The sequence below is a fragment of the Mustela putorius genome, unplaced genomic scaffold (assembly GCF_011764305.1).
Source record: "Mustela putorius furo isolate JIRA1106 unplaced genomic scaffold, ASM1176430v1.1 tig00003871_pilon_pilon_pilon, whole genome shotgun sequence".
NCBI lineage: Eukaryota > Metazoa > Chordata > Mammalia > Carnivora > Mustelidae > Mustela > Mustela putorius.
The window spans coordinates 7,385,065-7,404,606 of NW_025422023.1; the positions used below are offsets into that span (position 1 = coordinate 7,385,065).

Here is a 19,542-nt window from a genome sequence, read left to right on the forward strand (position 1 = left end):
ACTTTAGGAGTTAACTTTCACTATTTCCTTACTCTCAAAGGAAAACTATGGTAAAGATATGAGCTATTACAAACTTGGAAGCTCATAACAAAATAATAATCGGCCGTCCCACCTTTATCAACCAAAAAGGAAGTCATAAACATAAGTGCCTCCCTAATTTATCCAATAAACAAGAGCTCTGGTTTGTAATTAGCTTTAAGAAGATAAAGAAAACCTGATGAAGTCCCAAAAGTTCATTATCACTTTTGTCACCCTTGCCTTTGGAAATGTGTCTTGTAAGAAATTACTGTGGCCCAGCAGTTGCATTACTAGGTATTTACCCAAAGATACAGATGTAGTGAAAAGAAGGGGCACAGGCACCCCAGTGTTTATAGCAGCAATGTCCACAATAGCCAAACTGTGGAAGGAACTGAGATGTCCTTCAACAGATGAATGGGTAAAGAAGATGTGGTTCATATATACAATGGAATATTACTCAGCCATCAGAAAGGATGACTACCTACCATTTGCATCCACATGGATGGAACTGGAGGGGATTATGCTAAGTGAAGTTAGTCAAGAACAAAATTAGAATGTTAGAATGCATTTCTAAGTGTCTGCATCACATTTCCCAGTTAATCATAGTGCACAGGGCTTCATATAGCTTTAGAGGTAACTGTGTTACTATGTTAGGCAGGCAGGTGTGGAGGTAGGTCTTGCCTCAAACAGACTTGGGTTAGACCCCCCGACAGCATGCTGTTACTATGCTATTATTAGTTGGCTGAATAGGAATCATCTTTTCTGGTGCCTATGAGATATTCAAGTGGAACTATCCAGAAGACAGATAAGCATAGGAAGGAAAAACCAAGAGTGGAGTAATTCCCCCAAAATATGCATTCTGAGCCTTTCATTGCACTCAAGGATACAACAGTGTAAGATACCACATTGCATTAAGGACAGTTAATATTCAATGGACAAATGAAAAAAAAATTAACTCCTCTATATTAGCATACAGTGTTGTGTTTGTTTCAGATATACAATATAGTGAGTCTGTACATGACACAGAGCTCATCATGATAAGGGTCTTCACATATTTCACCCAAACCCCCAACAATCTCCCCTCTGGTAACCACCTGTTTGTTCTCTAAAGTTAAGAATCTATTTGTCTCTTTTCTTTCTTTCTTCATTTGTTTCTTAAATTCCACATGTAGTGAAATCATATGATACTTGACTTTCTCTGGCTTATTTCACTTAGGATTATAACCTCTACATTCATCCATGTTTTTGCAGTATATACCAGGATATACCATATACCAGTATATATGGTACATATACCACTTCTTCTTTATCCATTCATCTATCGATGAACATTGGAGTGCTTCCATAATTTAGCTATTGTAAATAATGCTGCAGTAAACATAGGGCTGTACATATCTTTTGGAATGAGTGTCTTTGTATTCCTTAGGTAAATGCCCAGTAGTGGAATTACTGGATCAAATGGTATTCTGTTTTTAACTTTTTGAGGAACCTCCATACTCTCTTCCAGAGTGGCTGCACCAGTTTGCATTTCCCACCAGCAGTGTACAAGGGTTCCTTTTTCTCCACATCCTCAAGAACACCTGTTTCTTGTGTTGTGAATTTTAGCCATTCTGAAAGGTATGAGGTGATATCTCATTGTGGTTTTGATTTGTATTTCCCTGATGTTGAGTGATGCTGAGCACCTTTTCATGTGTCTGTATGTCCTCTTTGGAGAAATGTCTATTCATGTCTTCTGCCCATTTTAGATTGTATTATTTCTTTGTGTGTGTGTGTGTGTGTGTGTGTGTGTCTGTGTCTGTGTCTGTGTGTCTATGTCTGTGTGTGTGTTGAGTTGTATAAATTCTTTATATATTTTGGATACTAACCCTTTATCAGATATGACACTTGTAAATATCTTCTTCCATTCAGTAGGTTGTCCTTTAGTTTTGTTGATGGTGTTCTTTACTGTGCAGAATCTTTTTATCTTGGTGGAGTCCCAATAGTTTATTTTTGTTTTTATTTCCCTTGTCTCAGGAGACATATCTAGAAAAATGCTGCTATGGCCAGTGTTAGAAAAATCCTATGCTTGCTAGGATTTTCATGGTTCCAGGTCTCACATTTAGGTCCTTAATCCATTTGAGGTTTTTTTGTTGTTGTTGTTTCTTTGTTTTTTTTTTTTTTTTAAAGATTTTATTTATTTATTTGACAGAGAAAAACACAAGAGAGGGGAACACAATCAAGGATGGGAGAGACAGGGAACACAAGTGGGGGATGGGAGGCAAGTGGAGAGGGAGAAGAAGGCTTCCCAGTGAGCAGAGAGCCAGATGCAGGGCTGGATCCCAGGACCCTGGGATCATGACATGAGCCGAAAGCAACCACTTAACGACAGAGCCTCTCAGGCACCCCCCCACCTTTTATTTTTTTAAGGCATTTGAGTTTATTTTTGTGTTTTTGTGTTTGGTCTAAGAAAGTGGTTCAGTTTCATTCTTTTGTATCTTGCCATCCAGTTTTCCCAACACCATCTGTTTGAGACTTTTTCCCATTGGATATTCTTTCCTCCTTCATCAAAGATTAATTATGGGTTCCTTTCTGGGTTTTGTAGTCTGTTCTGTTGACCTATGTGTCAGTTTTTGTGCCAGTACCATCCTGCTCTAATTACTACATTTAATTACTATCTTAAAATCTGGGATTTTGATACATGCAGTTTTGGTTTTCCTTCCTCTTGTATTTTTTGAAAGAATTTGAGAGGAGTAGGTATTAACTCTTCTTTAAATACTTGAAATACCTGTGAAGCCATCTGAGTCTAAACTTTTGCTTGTTGGAAAATTGTTGATGACTGATTCAATTTTATTGCTAGCAATAGGCCTGTTCAAATTTTCTTTTTCTTCCTGATTTGGTTTTGGTAGTTTATATGTTTCTAGGAATTCATCCATTTTTTTTAGATTGCTTGATTTGTTTTCATACAATGATTTCTTAAATTTTTTATTTATTTTTTTGTGATTTTTTTTTTCAGTGTTCTAAGATTCATTGTTTATGCACCACACCCAGTGCTCCATGCAATACATGCCCTCCTTAATACCCACCACCAGGCTCACACAACCCCCCACCCCCCGGCATATAATGTTTTATAAAATTCTCTTATAATCCTTTGTATTTCTGTGATATCAGTTGTTATTTGTCATCTTTCATTTCTGATTTTATTTATTTGAGTTTCCCCCCACTTTTATGAGTCTTTCTAAAGTTTTATCAATTTTGTTGATCTTACAAAGGAAAGAGCTCCTGGTTTCATTGATCCTGTTTATTGTTTTGTTTTTAGTTTCTATTTCATTTATTTCTGCTCTAATCTTGATTATTTCCTTCCTTCTACTGGTTTTGAGTTTTGTTTGTTCTTTTCTTTTCTAGCTCCTTTAGGTGTAAGGTCAGGTTGTTTATTTGAAATTTTTCTTGTTTCTTGAAGTAGGCCTGTGTTACTGTAATAAATTTCCCTCTTAGAATAGCCTTTGCTGCATCCCATTTTTGGGCTGCTGGGTTTTCATTTTCATTTGTTTCCATGTATTATTTACTCCACCTTTGATTTTTTGGTTGACCCTTTCATTGATTAGTAGCATATTATTTAACCTCCATATATTTGTGCTCTTTCCAGATTTTTTCTTGTGGTTGATTTCTATTTTATAGAAATGTGGTTGGAAAAGATGCATGGTATGACTTCAGTCTTTTTGAATTTGTTGAGACTTGTCTTGTGGCCTAGAATGTAATCTAATCTGGAGAATGTTCCATGTGCACTTGAGTAGAATGTGTACTCTGCTGTTTTAGGATGGAATTTTCTGAATATCTCTGCTAAATCCATCTGGTCCAATGTGTCATTCAAAGCCACTGTTTCCTTGTTGATTTTCTGTTTGGCTGATCTATCCACTAATGTAAGTGGGGGTGTTAAAGCCCCCCATGGTTATTGTATTACTCTTGATTACTTCCTTAGTTTTTTTAAATTTTATTTTGATTAATTAATTAATTAATTGAGAGAGAGAGAGGGCACAGACGGGGAGGGATAGAGAGAGGGAGAATTCCAATCAGATTCCTGATGAGCACAGAGCTGGATGCAGTGCTCTATTTTACAACCCTGAGATCATGACCTAAGCAGAAACCAAGAGATGGTGCTCAACAAACTGAGTCACCCAGGTGCTCCCCTTTCTGTTTGTTATTAGCTGCTCTATGTATTTGGGTGCTTCCACGTTGGGTGCTATTAGTCTGTCCTCCAGGTCACTAATTTATTCTGCTTCCTCTAGTGTATTATTTGTATTGTCTCTAGTGTATTATTTGAAATGATTTATTTACTATTTTCAGAGAGAGAGAGAGAGAGCGGGGGGAGGTAGAGAGAAATTCAAGCAGATTCTGACCAAACACAGAGGCTGGAATCTGGCACAGGGTACAATCTCGCAACCCTGAGATCATGACCTGAGCTGAAACCAAGAGTTGGACACTTAACAGACTCCACCACCTGGGTGCCCTTCCCTCTAGTATATTTTTAATTTCAGTTATTGAGTTCTTCATCCCTGATTGGATCTTTTTTATGTTTTGTATCTCTTTGCTATGGGTCTCACTGAGGTCCTCCACTCTTTTTCAAGTCCAGTGAGCACCTTTATGACTATTACTTTAAATTCTTTATCAAGCATATTACTCATCTCCATTTCATCTAGGTATTTTTGGTGTGATTTTGTCCTGATCTTTCATGTGGAACATATTCCTCTGTCTCCTCATTTTGTCAAACACTGTGTGTCTGTTCCTATATTTTAGGAAAGTCAACAAGATCTCCTCCTACATAGTGGTCTTATGAAGAAATCCTATAATGCCCTGCAGTGCAACGTCCTCTGTTACATTTCAGGGATTACATTTTAGGGATGTCTCTTCTGCGTGTCGCATATACCCTACTGTTGTAGGGTACCACCGCTGGGGGGTCAGTCAGACTGATGTGTGTGGTTATCTTCCCTTCTCCCCAGGGCAAGAGTCACTCTGGAGTGTTGTTGATCACCATCAGGGCTGCTTTGCACACCGGCATGCTTGTGTCGCTTTGGATGGTTACCTGCCAAGGGCACGCTGGGGAGTCTGTGGGAGAACCCAGAGGTGGGGCTCGTGGTGTTAGCGAAGTTTGTGCTGGTCTGACATGAGAAGAGACTTGTAGCCGCTTTGGGGAATTCCTACCCAGAACAGGTTGGAGGGTTGGGTCAGCAGGAGAATGTGAGAGTGGGGATGGAGAGGGCACACTATTAGCAAGTTAGGTGGAGAATGTTTGCACTGTGTTGGTTCCTGCAGGTGTCTGTGCATCTGGGCTGGTGTGGGATGAAGGGAAATGGTGCCTGCTAGTTCTTTTGTTCTTGGAGAAGTCTCCCAAAGACCCTTACCTTTCCAGCACTTTCTGGGATTAGTAAGCAAATCTCCCTCTCTTATACCTCAGGTATTTTTCAAACTGCTACTTCGACGCTGTATCTCAGCAGGGATGTTTGTTTTGCTATCTCTGTAAGGGTAGGGACTGTTTCCTAGCGCCCTCTGGTTGAGCCTGATGAATTTTAAAGTTCTAGGTGTTAAGCTCCACTCATTATAAAAACTTGGGAAGTTCCCCTGTGGTTTTCAAAGCCAAATGTTATGAGGATTTCTCTTCCCAGTGTGGGGGACCCACATACCTGGGGTGTCTACTGTGAGGCCTGCTCCTCTCTCCTCTCTGCACTCTTAGTGTCCCTCCCTCCCATGGACAGTCATGCTGGTCAGTTTGGCTCCCTACCATGTCTCTGCCCTTCCCACCCTCTTCGATATGGCCTCTTCTGTCCATTTAGCTGTGGAGCGTCTCTCCATTCTGCAGGTTGTTTTCTGGGTTGTTCACACTAGGAATATCTATGTGACACGGAGAATATAGGATACTCCTCCTCCACCATCTTCCTCAGAATGACCTGGTTGGACAAACCTTAATTCCTATATGGACATGCATTTCGGACATTCTGTCCAACAGATAATGGACAAGCTGGGAGATGATATCGGTTTATGTGTTCGAGTCTGTGATTGAGTTTTCTGAAGAAAGGAGCCATCAGGCTTTTGTTGTTTCTGTTGTTCACAACTGTGTGCCCAGCACCTTGCACAATGCTTGGCCCATAGAATTTCAGAGATTCTGAAAGGAATGAATGATATACAGCTTGTGGAGTGAGACATTAATTAAAATAAAAACACTATTGGGGCGCTTGGGTGGCTGGCTTGGTGGATTAGGCCTCTGCCTTCGGCTCAGGTCATGATCTCAGGGTCTTGGGATGGAGCCCTACATTGGGCTCTCTGCTCAGAGGGGAGCCTGCTTCCTCCTCTCTCTCTCTGACTGCCTCTCTGCCTACTTGTGATCTCTCTCTGTCAAATAAATAAATAAAATTTTTTTAAAAATTAAAATAAAATAAAAACACTATTAGAGGAAAAGTGAGAGCAAAACTAAAATGCAGCAACACAGAGACCTCAGCTGCAGTGAGAATAAAGGCTGAGAGCGAGGGAGAGACAGCAAGGACAGGACTGATACTGAGAAGGAGACAGAAGCCTGACTTCTTTCCATCATCTCTCTCTGTGAAACTGTCTTTCTCATCATGCTTCCATTCTTCCCAGTGACATTCCCCAATGAAAATGACTAGTTTTCACAATGTCCTTGAAGGCGAAAGAGCACACAGACTATGTGCAGGATGGCAAGAGTGAAGGGATCACAGTGGACACCTGCGGCCTGTCCCTGCACGTCCCCTATATGTGCACGTGCGTGCGCACACATGCACACACACTCACGTTTGCTCGCATTCACACACAGATCCTGGCAAAAACAGTCAAAAGAAAAGGCTTCTGCTTAACCCTTCTTTAGACAGTTACCTCTCGCTCACTCAAGAGTTTAATTCCATGGGCCGGGCTGGGCTTCCTGTTAAGGTTCTTTTCTATCAGACAGGCCTTGAGAACATCCAGCCTCCTGCTTGCATTACTAATAGTGTGCTGAAACTGAAAGGTCCTAGAGTTGTGGCAGGCTTTGCCTGTCACATGGTCTTGGGATGGTCATAAACCTCTGAAAGCCCCGTGAAGTGCTGCACTGGCCTAACTCGTGCTCTGTCTTCCCACTATATCACCCGTGCTTTCCTGATGAGCTCCCACCTGAGGCATTTCAAATGTCAAGTTTAGGCAATGATCACCTCTTCCTTCAAGGAACTGGTTTGTTTGGGCCATTTTAGACAGTCTGTCAAAACTGAGAAGACAGAGAGGTGCCTGGGTGGCTCAGTGGGTTAAAGCCTCTGCCTTTAGCTCAGGTCATGATCTCAGGGTCCTGGGATAGAGCCCCACATAGGGCTCTCTGCTCAGCAGGGAGCCTGCTTCCCCCTCCCTCTCTCTCTGCCTGCCTCTCTGCATACTTGTGATCTCTCTCTCTGTCAAATGAATAAATAAAATCTTTTTTTAAAAAATTGAGAAGACAGAGATTATCCTATAATGAGAGATGATACTCAAAATATCTGACAACTTGTGCGGCACAGATACCAACCAACAGGAGAGGACGTAGCTGAAAATGGTCAGTACACCTGGTCAGGGCAGGGTGGCTGAATTTCACCCTGTTGGCTTGCTACCCAAGAACATGCATGCAGCCCACAACTGTAACACACCCCTGAGAACACACAGATATATTTTATGACCCAAACCTGTGAACCACCTTCAAAATCTGCCTCACTTAAAGAGATCATAATCTCATACCTGAAACAGACATTGTTTATATATTTGAGTATCAATTGTAAATAGTGTTCTTAAGTAATATTTACTGTATTAATTTTCCACTGCTGCCTAGTAAATGACTACAAACCTAGCAATTTAAAATAACACGAAGTTGTTACATCACAGTTTCCATGTGTCAGGAGTGTAGGCACAGCCTAACTTTACCTGGGTCCTATGTCCTAAGGCTGCAGTCAAAGTACCAGCTGAGTCTGAGATCTTTCTGTGGCTTGGGGTCCTTTCCCAGGCCCTCAGGGTTGTTGGCAGATTCATTTCTTTGCAGCTGTAGAACTCACGGTAGCTTGCTTTTTGAAGGCTGGCAGGGAAGCTTATCTGATCTTAGGGAAAGCCTAAATCTTCCTTTAAAGATTAAGTCAGACTCACCCCCCAAACAATCCCCTTTTGATGAACTCACAGCAATTCTGATGAGGGATTTTAATTATATCTGTGAAATCTCTTCATCTTTGCCATAGAATGTAACCTAATCACAGGAGCGACATCTACCATATTCACAGGTGTGCCCACTATCAAGGGATGGGGATTATACACCAGGGGGGAGGAAATGGAGAGGCTAATTTAGAATTCTTTCTACTTAACATCAGTACTTTTGTTACACTCTGGTGATGACAAGGTATCCTTTTCTGTAATTGCAGAAACTTGTTGCAAATTTAGGGCTCAATCATGTGTTTCCAAAATTGACAGAACAAAGTAGAGGGTGGACAAGACACCAGATGAAATAAGCTTTTATTCTTGCATTATTTAAAATAAGCATTTTTGCCTTTCCTAAATTATTTACATTACCTTCTTATATGTTAAGCAAAAACAGTGGCATATCTATAGATATAGATATAGAAAATGCAAAATAAGGATAAAGATGAATAGATCTAAGCAATTCACAGCTTTAGATGTGGCTACATTTTTTTTTATTATATGGAGAAAATGGACCTAAGAGAGTGTCCTGCTATTCACACTTGTATTCATCTGCTAGGACCGCCATAGCAGAATACCACAGATAGGGTGGCTTAAACAACAGAAGTTCTTCCCGCCCCCTCCCCCCGCCAATTCTGGAGGCTGGAAGTCCAAGGTCAAGATTCTGGAAAAGATGGTTTTTCATAAAGCCTCTCTTCCTGGCTAGTAGACGTACGGGCCTACTTAGCTAGAGGGAGCCATTTTGTGTTTATGCAGTGAACTTAGATTGACCCCGCCCCTCCCAGAGGAACTTACTTGCTAAGCCTAGATACAAGGGCAGGTCAGGCCAGGTGGAGACATCCAATAAGTGGGGCGTGCATATATCTACCAGGGTAAATTGAAATTCAATTGGCCACCCGTGTGTAACCTAGCATGACTGTGCAGTTTTCTCTGTGTGTTACAGACTTAGCAGGACTATGCAGTTTTCTCTGTGTATTGCAATCTCATTGGCCACCTGTGTATAGCCAGTCTCAACTACCTCTATAAAAGTTAGTCTGTGAGGCTGGGAGAGGTCACCTCTTTGTAAGAGATGGCCCTGACCGGTCAGTTTGATTCTCAATGCTTGGCGTGAAATAAAGCTTTGCTTGACCTTCGCTTTGTATCAATCTCGCTCCTTTGATTACGGACCCTAACAGTAGACAGACACGTTTTTGCTTTGTCCCCACATGACCTTTCTTCTATGTGTGCATGGAAAGAGAGAGTTCTGGTGTCTCTTCCTCTTCTTACAGGGTTACCAGTCCTATCAGATTTGGACTCACCCTTTTGACTTCATTTAGTCTTAATTACCTCCTTAAGGGTCCTACCTCCAAACGTAGTCACATTGCAGGTTAGGACTTCAACATATGAATTTAGGGGGACACAGTTCAGTCCATATAATACTCAAAATATCTGTGGATGATGAACAACTTGGGTTCAGCTTGCTTATGATGATAGTGTCATTGCTGTTTTTTTTTTAAGATTTTATTTATTTATTCATTTGAGAGAGAATGGGATCATTAGTGGGGGCAGGAGTAGAGGGAGGGGGACAGGCAGACTCTATGCTGAGCACAGAGCCCAGCACCGGTCTTGATCCCACGACCCTGAGACCATAACCTGAACCGAAATCAAGTGTTGGATGTTTAACCGACTGAGCCACCCAGGTGCCCCAGACAGTGTTTTTTAAAATTACTAATCACCATTCAAAAATTCATGCACATATTCCAAGAAATCTCTCCATCTATTTTCTGTCTTTGCTGAAAATAATAGTGTCTCAGACTGGTAGTCTGTTACCAAGGCAACAAAGATACATGTGTGCCCTGAGCAGAGCAACAGAGCAACCTCTTATCCCTTGATTCTGACAGAATTACTGAAAACTGTGCCCAAACAAACCAGTTGAATCATTTTTCCCAGTAATGAGACAAGAGAGGTCCCATAGGTCTTCATAAAGGGACTATAATAGACCCATAGTTCCATAGCCAGGGATATGTCCCCCCCCCCCATATGTCTGATGGACCTTTGGCTCTGTCTAATGAAAGGTGTAACTACACAGAAAGCATGGACACTTCTTCCACAGAGGTTAGGGTTGAATGTCAGGAACTGTGGTAGAGACTGCTGTTTACAACCCAATATACTTTATCTCCCCTTTTTGTTAGTAACTGAGCCCCTATTCTAAAAATCAGTGGCAACGTGCCTGGTGAAGAAGCTACATTTTCTTTCTCCACCTTGCAGCTAGAAGTGATCAGTGCATCTAGATTATTGCCTGGGACTCATGAGAAGACTTTTATGGAGGAAGCACAGAGCCATCACATGTCCTTGTCTGTGCTTACCCCCCTTTCCTTTTGTTTCTGCCTGAACTATGCATTTAATGTCTGGAAACAGAGAAGCCATTTTCGTGACTGGAACTTTAGGAAGCATCTTGGATAAGAGTTAACTTCAAGGAGGGAAACCACATGTTAAAGAAGATGGCGCTAAAACGTGGAAAAAACCTGGGTCCAAAATGACACCATGAAGCTTCTATACGAACCCTGGACTATTGGACTCTCTCATGTGACAGAGAAATAAGTCTCTGTGACTTGCTGGGTAAAGCAAATGCTTAACTGATACAAAGTGTAGAAAGAAAATCTCAGAATGTCAAAATTACCTCAGAAAATCCTTTAAATCCTCCATAAAATACAGTTAAATGGCGTGGTATAAATCCTAAATGAATTATAGGCATGAGGAGATGCTTAGCCTTTAATTCTTGAGCCAGTCAAGAAACAGACTTAATTAAGGGTGCTTGGGTGGCTCAGGGGTTAAGCTTCTGCCTTCAGCTCCGATCATGATCCCAGGGTACTGGGATCAAGCCCCACGTTAGGCTCTCTGCTCAGCGGGGAGCCTGCTTCCTCCTCTCTCTCTCTGCCTGCCTCTCTGCCTACTTGTGATTGCTGTCTGTTAAATAAATAAATAAAATCTAAAAAAGAAAGAAAGAAAGAAAGAAACAGACTCATTTATGTGCTATCCTTGTATTGTTTCAATTCGTGTTTGTCTTTTACAAATTATTTATGTTGATTTCAGAGACTGTAATTCAGAAATTAAAATCATATATGGTCTGATAAGGAAGTCCCAGTCTATCTAATCCTGATAGTTGGAAACGTGTGTGTGTGTGTGTGCACATGCATGCATATATGGAATTACTGCATATGATTCCACCTTCACTTTTGACAGGAAATTTTATGACTTTAACTGTATTAATGTTTCTTTATTGACTTTTAGTTAACATTTCAATTTCTTTTCAAGGCTCTTGAACAAGCCATCATCATGGACATCCTGGCTACCAAGCACGATGACTGAGATGTCTTTAAAATCACTCACACTTTCTCCCCCATATGTTTTGGGTGAACTAAGTTTGATTACATTTGTACATCTGCATGGTATGTTTCTTTGAGCAGAATTATGGGGAGAAGTATCAATATGACTGAAATTGCCCTCTCTTTTCTCTTTCTCTTGCATTCCATTCAACACTATGCTATGTCTGAAACGGAGGAAAGTCGCCAGTCCCATGTGGTTTTGTGAGGCTGTGAGTAAGTGAAGCTCTGAGAAGAATGGCAGGTGAAGAGGTTCTGGAATTCAGATTTCCCTAAGGAATGTTACGACGTTGCTAAGCTGTGTAGTGTATCTTAACAACCAGGGAGCCCCGTGGGCTCCTTGGAGTAACAGTGGGAGAAACTGGAGGGAGACAGTGAGATTCTTTTGGAAGCATCAGACGTTAGTCTGTCTCTGCCAATTAAAAATTCCCAGCTCAAGTGCAAAGATTAAAGGAAATCAATGACAACTAAGTACAGACCCATTATGGGGCTTGGAGGGTATCAGCAACCTTGAGTTCCTGTCAACCAGATTACCTTCTTTGAAAACTGTCCTCAGGTATAATTTTAAATTCATCATTAAAATAATTTTCAAAAATGTTTGGTATGGTTTAGGTTCATCTTCTTTTCAAGACCATGTGAAGGCTAAATAAATCTGTTTTGAGGTAATGGGGTATTATCTCTTAAAGTAAACCATCTGTTGTTGAGGAGATCATATAAATAAAATGAGCTAATGTTGTGGAATTTATTTCCACATTTATTCCACATTCTGCGGAAAACAGTAACTTCATGTAACAAATACTGAGCATATACTATGAGACAGATACTGGGAATATAGAGGTTGGACACCAGACCATTGCCTGCTTAATTATGATATCTTATGGTGAGAAGCAGAAAATAAATATAGAAATGGAAAAAAAAATCAGAAAGTGACATGTGGGGGCGCCTGGGTAGCTCAGTGGGTTAAAGCCTCTGCCTTTGGCTCAGGGGTCCTGGGATAGAGCCCCGCATCGAGTTTTCTGCTCCGCAGGGAGTCTGCTTCCTCCTCTCTCTCTCTCTCTGCCTGCCTCTCTGCCTGCTTGTGATCTCTCTCTCTCTATCAAATAAATAAATAAAATCTTTTTAAAAAAAGAAAGTGACATGTGCTATGAAGACAGCTTAAGGAGGGTAAGGGATAGAGAGTTATGGAGGCTGGGGAGATGGTAGGGAACTACTTTAGAGAAGGGTAAGGAAGACTTTTGGAGGAAGTCTCCTTTAGGCAGAGCAATGAAGTGAAGATCTGAGTGGTGTACATTTTAGGCTACTCCTAGCAAATGCAAAATATTTCAGCATTCATCATCTATGTATGTAATCTCTGCATCTCTGGGAATTCATAGTAGTTTTCAGTTCTCAATCATGTATTATGTTCTCCTGTTTTAAACACACATCATACATAAGTGTTATTTTGGACTAAGATTATTAATATTTAATACAGATTTGCATAGTTTAAAAACAACAGTGGCCAAAGTTAGGACTAGATGATTACTAATGTTTTTAAAACATAGATTTGAGGATTTTGTGTCATGTAGTCTACATAAAATTCGGTGACTTGCTAATATACAGGTCAATTCAAGAGGCTGTAGGAAAGAAAATGTTGTTCTCAGAAGCACTTTCATAATTCCCTGTATGGCAAATGGTAATTTTAATCAGATTTTCCCTCAGCTACCACTATACAGCTTTTTTTTTTCCCATTCTCCAGAATGAAAGCAGAATGCTAGCATCACAAGCAACATAGAATTATAAACAGAATTTGGCTACTTTCATTCAGCAGATCTTTTGTGCATAGCCTCTAAGTCAGGAGGGCTCCACCAAGGTTTTGCAACACAGGTGGTTAGGCAAAACACAACATATTTACTAATAATAGCTAAAATATTCATGTTTGCAAATCATTTCGCTTTTAAAAGGAATTAATATAAAGAAGGGTAAGTTTTCCAACACTATCTCTTGGTATTTAGTGGCAATGTCATTTGCCTACCTGTTTGGAAAGATTGAAGTTAAAACCTGTTAATACATACAGCTTTTCTGAACAACAGTTATTGACACACCATAGTTGCAGTGACTGAAAATGTTTTTAGTCCTTTGCTTCTCCACAACTGTGGAATGCATTCTTTAAAGTTGGAACATGAGATGGGGATGTGTCTTTCCCTGTGAACACCACCTACCACGTGCATCACGGTGGAGAAGTAGGTTGGGAACTACTCCATATTATACAGTAAAAACCTAACAAGTTAAAATAGTAGAAACAAGTATGTGTGTGTTTTGTTTTCTCTGTGTTTTCTTTTTTTGTTGTTTATTTGTTTTGGATTTTTAAAAAAAATTTCATAAAATTGTATTTGGGTATAGTAAAGAATCCATGGCTTATTTGTGAAAGTTATTATAACTGGTTTAGTCTTACAGAATCCATCCATGATATGCATCAACCAGTTTTGCATTAAAGGGTATCTCTAACATTGATTTAGGAAAATTTTTAGTCACTTCATTATAAAATAAGTGATATTTTTGATTGTATAATAAAGATAATCTTTGTTTACCAATGAGTAAATAATTTTCTGGTCTTCTGTTAATTCCTTATTTTAATAATATGTTCTTTTCATATTGCTCTTGTCTTTGGGGGGAAAATCTATTCTTACATCTGAGAATTAATGATTCATTCATTTCTTTTGAGTTATAGTCCAAAATCAGTGCTTATAACAAAGAGATACCTTAATAGAGAAAAATTATTCTAAGCCAATTCATGAACTTTATAATGATCTACATTAAAATAAATGAGGAATGAATTGTCAGTCAAAGAGTGTTAAAATCAGTATCAGCAACAGGTGGAAGCACAAGATGTGGCCATTGTTTATAGTAACTAAAAGAGTTTTGCTTTTCTTTAGACTTGAGGTAGTTTCTGGGTGGGTTTGTTTGTTTGTTTGTTTTCTTTAATCAATAGACCTTAGTTTTTAGAGTAGTTCTTAAGCTTACAGAAAAATTAAGCAGAAAGCACAGGAAGTATCTTACCTACCTAGTCTTCCCTATTATTCATATCTTGTGTTAGTGTGGTACATTTGTTATGATTGATGAACCAATATCATACCTTATTAGTAACTGAAGTCCATTCTGTATTTTAATTTTTTTAAAGATTTTATTTATTTATTTATTTGACAGACAGAGATCACAGGGAGACAGAGAGGCAGGTAGAGAGAGAGGGGGGAAGCAGGCTCCCTGCTGAGCAGAGAGCCTGATGCGGCCGGCACTCGATCCTAGGACCCTGAGATCATGATCTGAGCCAAAGACAGAGGCTTAATCTACTGACCCACTCAGGCGCCCCTGAAGTCCGTACTTTAAGCTAGCATTCACTCTGTGTTGTACAGTTCTGTAGGATTCAACAGATGCATAATGTCATGGATCCACAGTTATGGTCTAGATCAGTATAATCCAGGTTAGTGTCACTGCCCAGAAAATCTCCTGCATTCTACCTATTCATTACTCCCCCACCTCCCCTTGAGAGCTTCTTGGCCTCCACTCATGTTTTAACTGTTTCCATGGTTTTGTTTCTTCCAGAATGTCATATAGTTGGAATCAAACTGTATGTAGCCTTTTCATATGACTTCTTGGCAATATACATTGAATGTTCCTCCATGTTTTTTCATGGCTTGATAGCTCATGTCTTTTACTGCTGCATAGTACTCCATTGTATGGATGTACCACAGTTTATTTATCCATTCACCTATTGAAGGACCCCTTGGTTCCTTCCATTTTTTGGTAATTATGAACAAGCATTCATGTGTAGGTTTCTATGTCAACATGATTTCAACTCCTTTGGGTAAATATCTAGGAGTGCAATTGTTGGATCATATGGTAAGAGTATGTGTAGCTTTGTAAGAAACTTCCAATCTGTCTTCCAAAGTGGCTTAAAAAAAAATAAGATACCATTTTGCATTCTCACTGGCAATAAATAAGAGTTCCCGTTGCTCCATGTTTCTGTCAACATTTGGCATTGTCAGTATGTTGGATTTTAGCCATTCTAATGGGTGTGTAGCAGTATGTCATTGTTTAAATTTGCAATCCCCTAATGAAAAATGATGTTGAGTATATTTTTATATACATGGTTGTTTGCCATCTGATTATCTTCTTTGATGAAGAATTTGTTAAGCTTTTTTGCCCAGTTATTAATTTGGCTATTTGTTTTCTTAATGTTGAGTGTTAAGTGTTCCTTATTATTCTGGATACAAGTCCTTTATCAGATATGTGTATCACAGAATTTTCTCCCAGTCTGTGACCTGCCTTTTCATTCTGTTAACAATGTCTTTCATAAAGTGAAATATAGTTTCACTTTTATTCAGGTTCGAGGTAGTTTTATTTTTTCATCATTAGATCACTTGTTAGAACAATTCAAAGTACAACTTTGGAGTTACTCATTTACCTCATTTCTGAAAAGTTAAGGTTTTTAAAAAATATTTTATTTATTTATTTGGGCGGGGATAATAAGCAAGGGGGAGGCGCAGAGCGCAGAGGGAGAGGGAGAAGCAGACTCCTCACAGAACAGGGAGCCTCATCCAGGGTTCGATCCCAGGACACTGAGATCATGATCTCTGAAGCCACTTAACCAACTGAGCCACTCAGGTGGTCCTAAAAATTTAAGTTTAAATTAGACTTTCACTAGTCCATGATGTTTGTTGATTTTGTAAATATTTTAATGATATATATGGATAAAATATTTACATATCACCTTTATCTCTTCAACTATCTTGAAATTATTTTGAAACTTCCAATAGAAGCAATAAAAGTCACAACATCATATAATTAAGTTTTCTGTAATCCCAGAGTAAATTCTATAGCACTTTTTTAAATGTATGAATTTCAAACTTCTTGGAGGCAGCAAAATTTTCATAAGAGGAAAAAGAAGAGTTTTCTTCATTGTTTGTTTATTAACCTATAACACCAGAATTTAAAGTATATCCATACCCTTCAAATTAACCTAAGAGAATGATTGATGTGGGGAAGACACACACAGTAGAACAGGTAATATTCTAGCTGACCACTCCATCAATCCCATCAAGTTTCAGATGAGCAAATCAAAATCTAGGAAATAAAGGTATTTATCCTTGATCACTTAGCTTCTTAATGACAAATTAGGACCATATATATCATTTTTAAATTTCAGTTCAGTGTCCTTTCCACTCTCCAAATTGCCTACTGTATCCTTTTTCCCCAATAGAGACAAAATGAATTTACTAACTTAATTGTATGAAAGATATCACACAGAAAGAATCAGTAACTCTACAGTTTGAGTTAAGGAAAGAGGTTAGAACTAACTCCTCATTATTTATGAGGAACAATAAGAAAATACACATTTTATTGCTAGATAACAGTATTTTATGAATTCCAAATATTTTAATATATCTTATTTAGCCTAGAATAAGTTTAGAATTTATTAATATTAGGTGTTTTGTGACAACAGGGCTGGAAATTTATATACCATAGACTCTGAGTATATACCATGAAAAAGTTAAACACAGATTCTATGGTCTAAAAAGGTAGTCAATAAACTAAAAATGTGTGCCCCAATCTTGAGATCAGTTTCTAGAACATGGATGTATTTGAATGCTGAAAATTATTCTAACCAGAAAAACTCCCTGTCATGGTTAGTAGTAAAATGTATATTTCCCAGTACTGCTATGATGAATAAGATTTCCATGTAAGATAGGAAATATAAAATCCTCTTTAAATTTCAAGATAGTATGCCATTTTTAAAAAAGATTTTATTTATTTATTTGATAGAAAGTGAGAGAGAGAGCACAAGCAGGGGGAATGGCAGAGAAGAGGGTGAAGCTGCCACTGAGCAGGGAGCCCAACATGGGGCTGGACACAGGGCTTCATTCTAGGACCCTGGGATCATGACCTGAGCCCAAGGCAGATGCTTAACTGACTGAGCTACCCAGGCATCCCAATATTAAGCCATCTTTAAGAAAGTTTGTTTAGGGACGCTTGAGTGGCTCAGTCAGTTAAGTGACTGCCTTCTGTTCTGGTCATGATGCTAGGGTCCTGGGATTGAGTACTGCATCAGGCTTCTTGCTCAGCAGGAGAGAGCCTACTTTTCCCTCCACCTGCTGTCTCCCCCCCCCCACCTGTGCTTTCTCTCTCTCTCTCTGACAAATACATATATAATATCTTTTAAAAAAGAGAGAGAGAGAGAAAGTTTATTTAACTCTTTCCTGTGTTTCTCACCCAGAAAATTTCCCCACATAATTGTAACTTCCCAAAGAGCCATAACATTATCTTTGATCACTTAAGCCTATGACACTGTAGGTGTCTAATAAATGATTGCTGAGTGACTGAGAGAAAATCATTAAATATTACTGAATATTGCAACTAACGAATGCCAAAGCTTCCCTAGTTTATCGTTTGTAGATGCAACATCATTTGTAGACGTAACTATCAGATTTCTTTTCTCCTTTAGGTTTTACCTTCTTCTCAGAAGATGATACAAATTTAAGAAGCTGGTTGTCTTAAAGCATAATAGGGAGGGTCCTCATTATATGTATCACATCATAATAGGAAAGGTGCATCAATATAAAACACAGTTGTAGGTATTATAGTTTAAAGCTCTCATTTTCATTTATTATTTCAAAATTGATAGCCACGTTATGTATTTTTACGTTGGTAAGCTAACAAAGTGACTTTAAACGTAATTAAATATAGAACATATTTTAAGATTTTGAGTTTTCCAGGGAAAAATGCCTCTGTTCCACCCATGCCAGTATTCATTTCAATGTTTACAAAAATTTGGTCCAAAGTAAAATAGCCTCACGTTGTTTCAACAGGAGAAATAATGCAGTGCAAACAAAGAAGAAATGTTTGATGTGTAAGGAAATGTCAAGAACCCCTCATCAGAATGAATATCATTCTATGATTTCAGGGTCTAAGCACCTCTGGAAGTGAGGTTAACAAGGTAGAACCCCAGGACCTTTTGGGGCAACAGCGGAGAGGAGCAAACCAATACCTCAAGAACATGAGCCTCAAGTCCCCAGCGTCTGCTCTTCCCTTTGAGAGCAAAGGCAGCCATATCATGGCTAGAAATGGAAGCTGTTTTCTAGTTCGGCACACCCCTCACCCCAGAAGGGTCTGCCACATCAAAGGTAAGGGAACTCGAGATCCTAGAATCTCTCTCTCTCCCTGCATTTGGACTACTTGATGATTCTGGTGGGTAAACACAGGGATAGTACTCAGAATACTTATCTAATGGTGAGGCACGGGTATGGACCATCGAGACCAGAGACCAGACTTGACGTTAGAGTAGAGCCTGCAAGCATCCCCTGTGCCAGGCATTAACCCTGGATTTCCTGACTGTTAGGAAAGGGACCTGGAGGGAGGCCAAAGAGTTCACAGGCAACAACTGACCAATTGGTATAAAAGTATTCAATATTTCAACAAACTGCATATTCGTGCTAGCACTTACAGGCTAAATGTTAGCCCTAGAGAAGCATACATTTTACCCTCTAGCCCTTTTCCCCTTTCTGTTACTTTCTCTCCTTTTTTCTCTTCTTTCTCCCTCCCTCCTTCCATCTCTCTTTTTCTCCATCTTTGCCTCATGTCTTCTCTTCCCCTTTTTCTCTTTTCTTTTCTTTCTTCTTTCTTTCCTTCTCTCACTTTTTCTTTCTGTCTTTTAAAATTTAGTTTCTGTAACATCATATACTGCTAATTGTCTCCCCTATCTCTCTGACTGCTCCTTCCCAGAGTTGTTTTTTATTTTCCCCTGATTCTGTAGTAAATGTTGGAGTCCCTCACAGCCCAGTCCTTAGCCATTTCCTCTCTTTAATCTATACCGTGACCCTACTACAATTTACTCATTCACAAGTTTCAAAAACTGAATAGACCAAGTGCTTTCAGATGGGTGTCTTGGACTCAGACTACTCTTCTAAAATTGAGACCTCCATATTCAATTGCCTGTTTGACCTATATGTGAGGCATTGGATCCTTC

The 19,542-nt window shown here is 39.4% G+C and overlaps 1 protein-coding gene across 1 annotated transcript in view; it reads left to right on the forward strand.

The window, feature by feature from the left end:
- Nucleotides 1–11,854: 11,854 nt before the first annotated feature.
- Nucleotides 11,855–19,542, forward strand: part of CUNH4orf17 (chromosome unknown C4orf17 homolog) — a 29,317-nt gene continuing 21,629 nt past the window's right edge. Inside the window, exons 1-2 of the mRNA XM_004748186.3 lie at nt 11,855–12,099; nt 18,481–18,700. Coding sequence (XP_004748243.2) covers nt 18,574–18,700 — 127 coding nt within the window. The 5' untranslated portion in view covers nt 11,855–12,099; nt 18,481–18,573. The remainder of the gene's footprint in view (nt 12,100–18,480; nt 18,701–19,542) is intronic.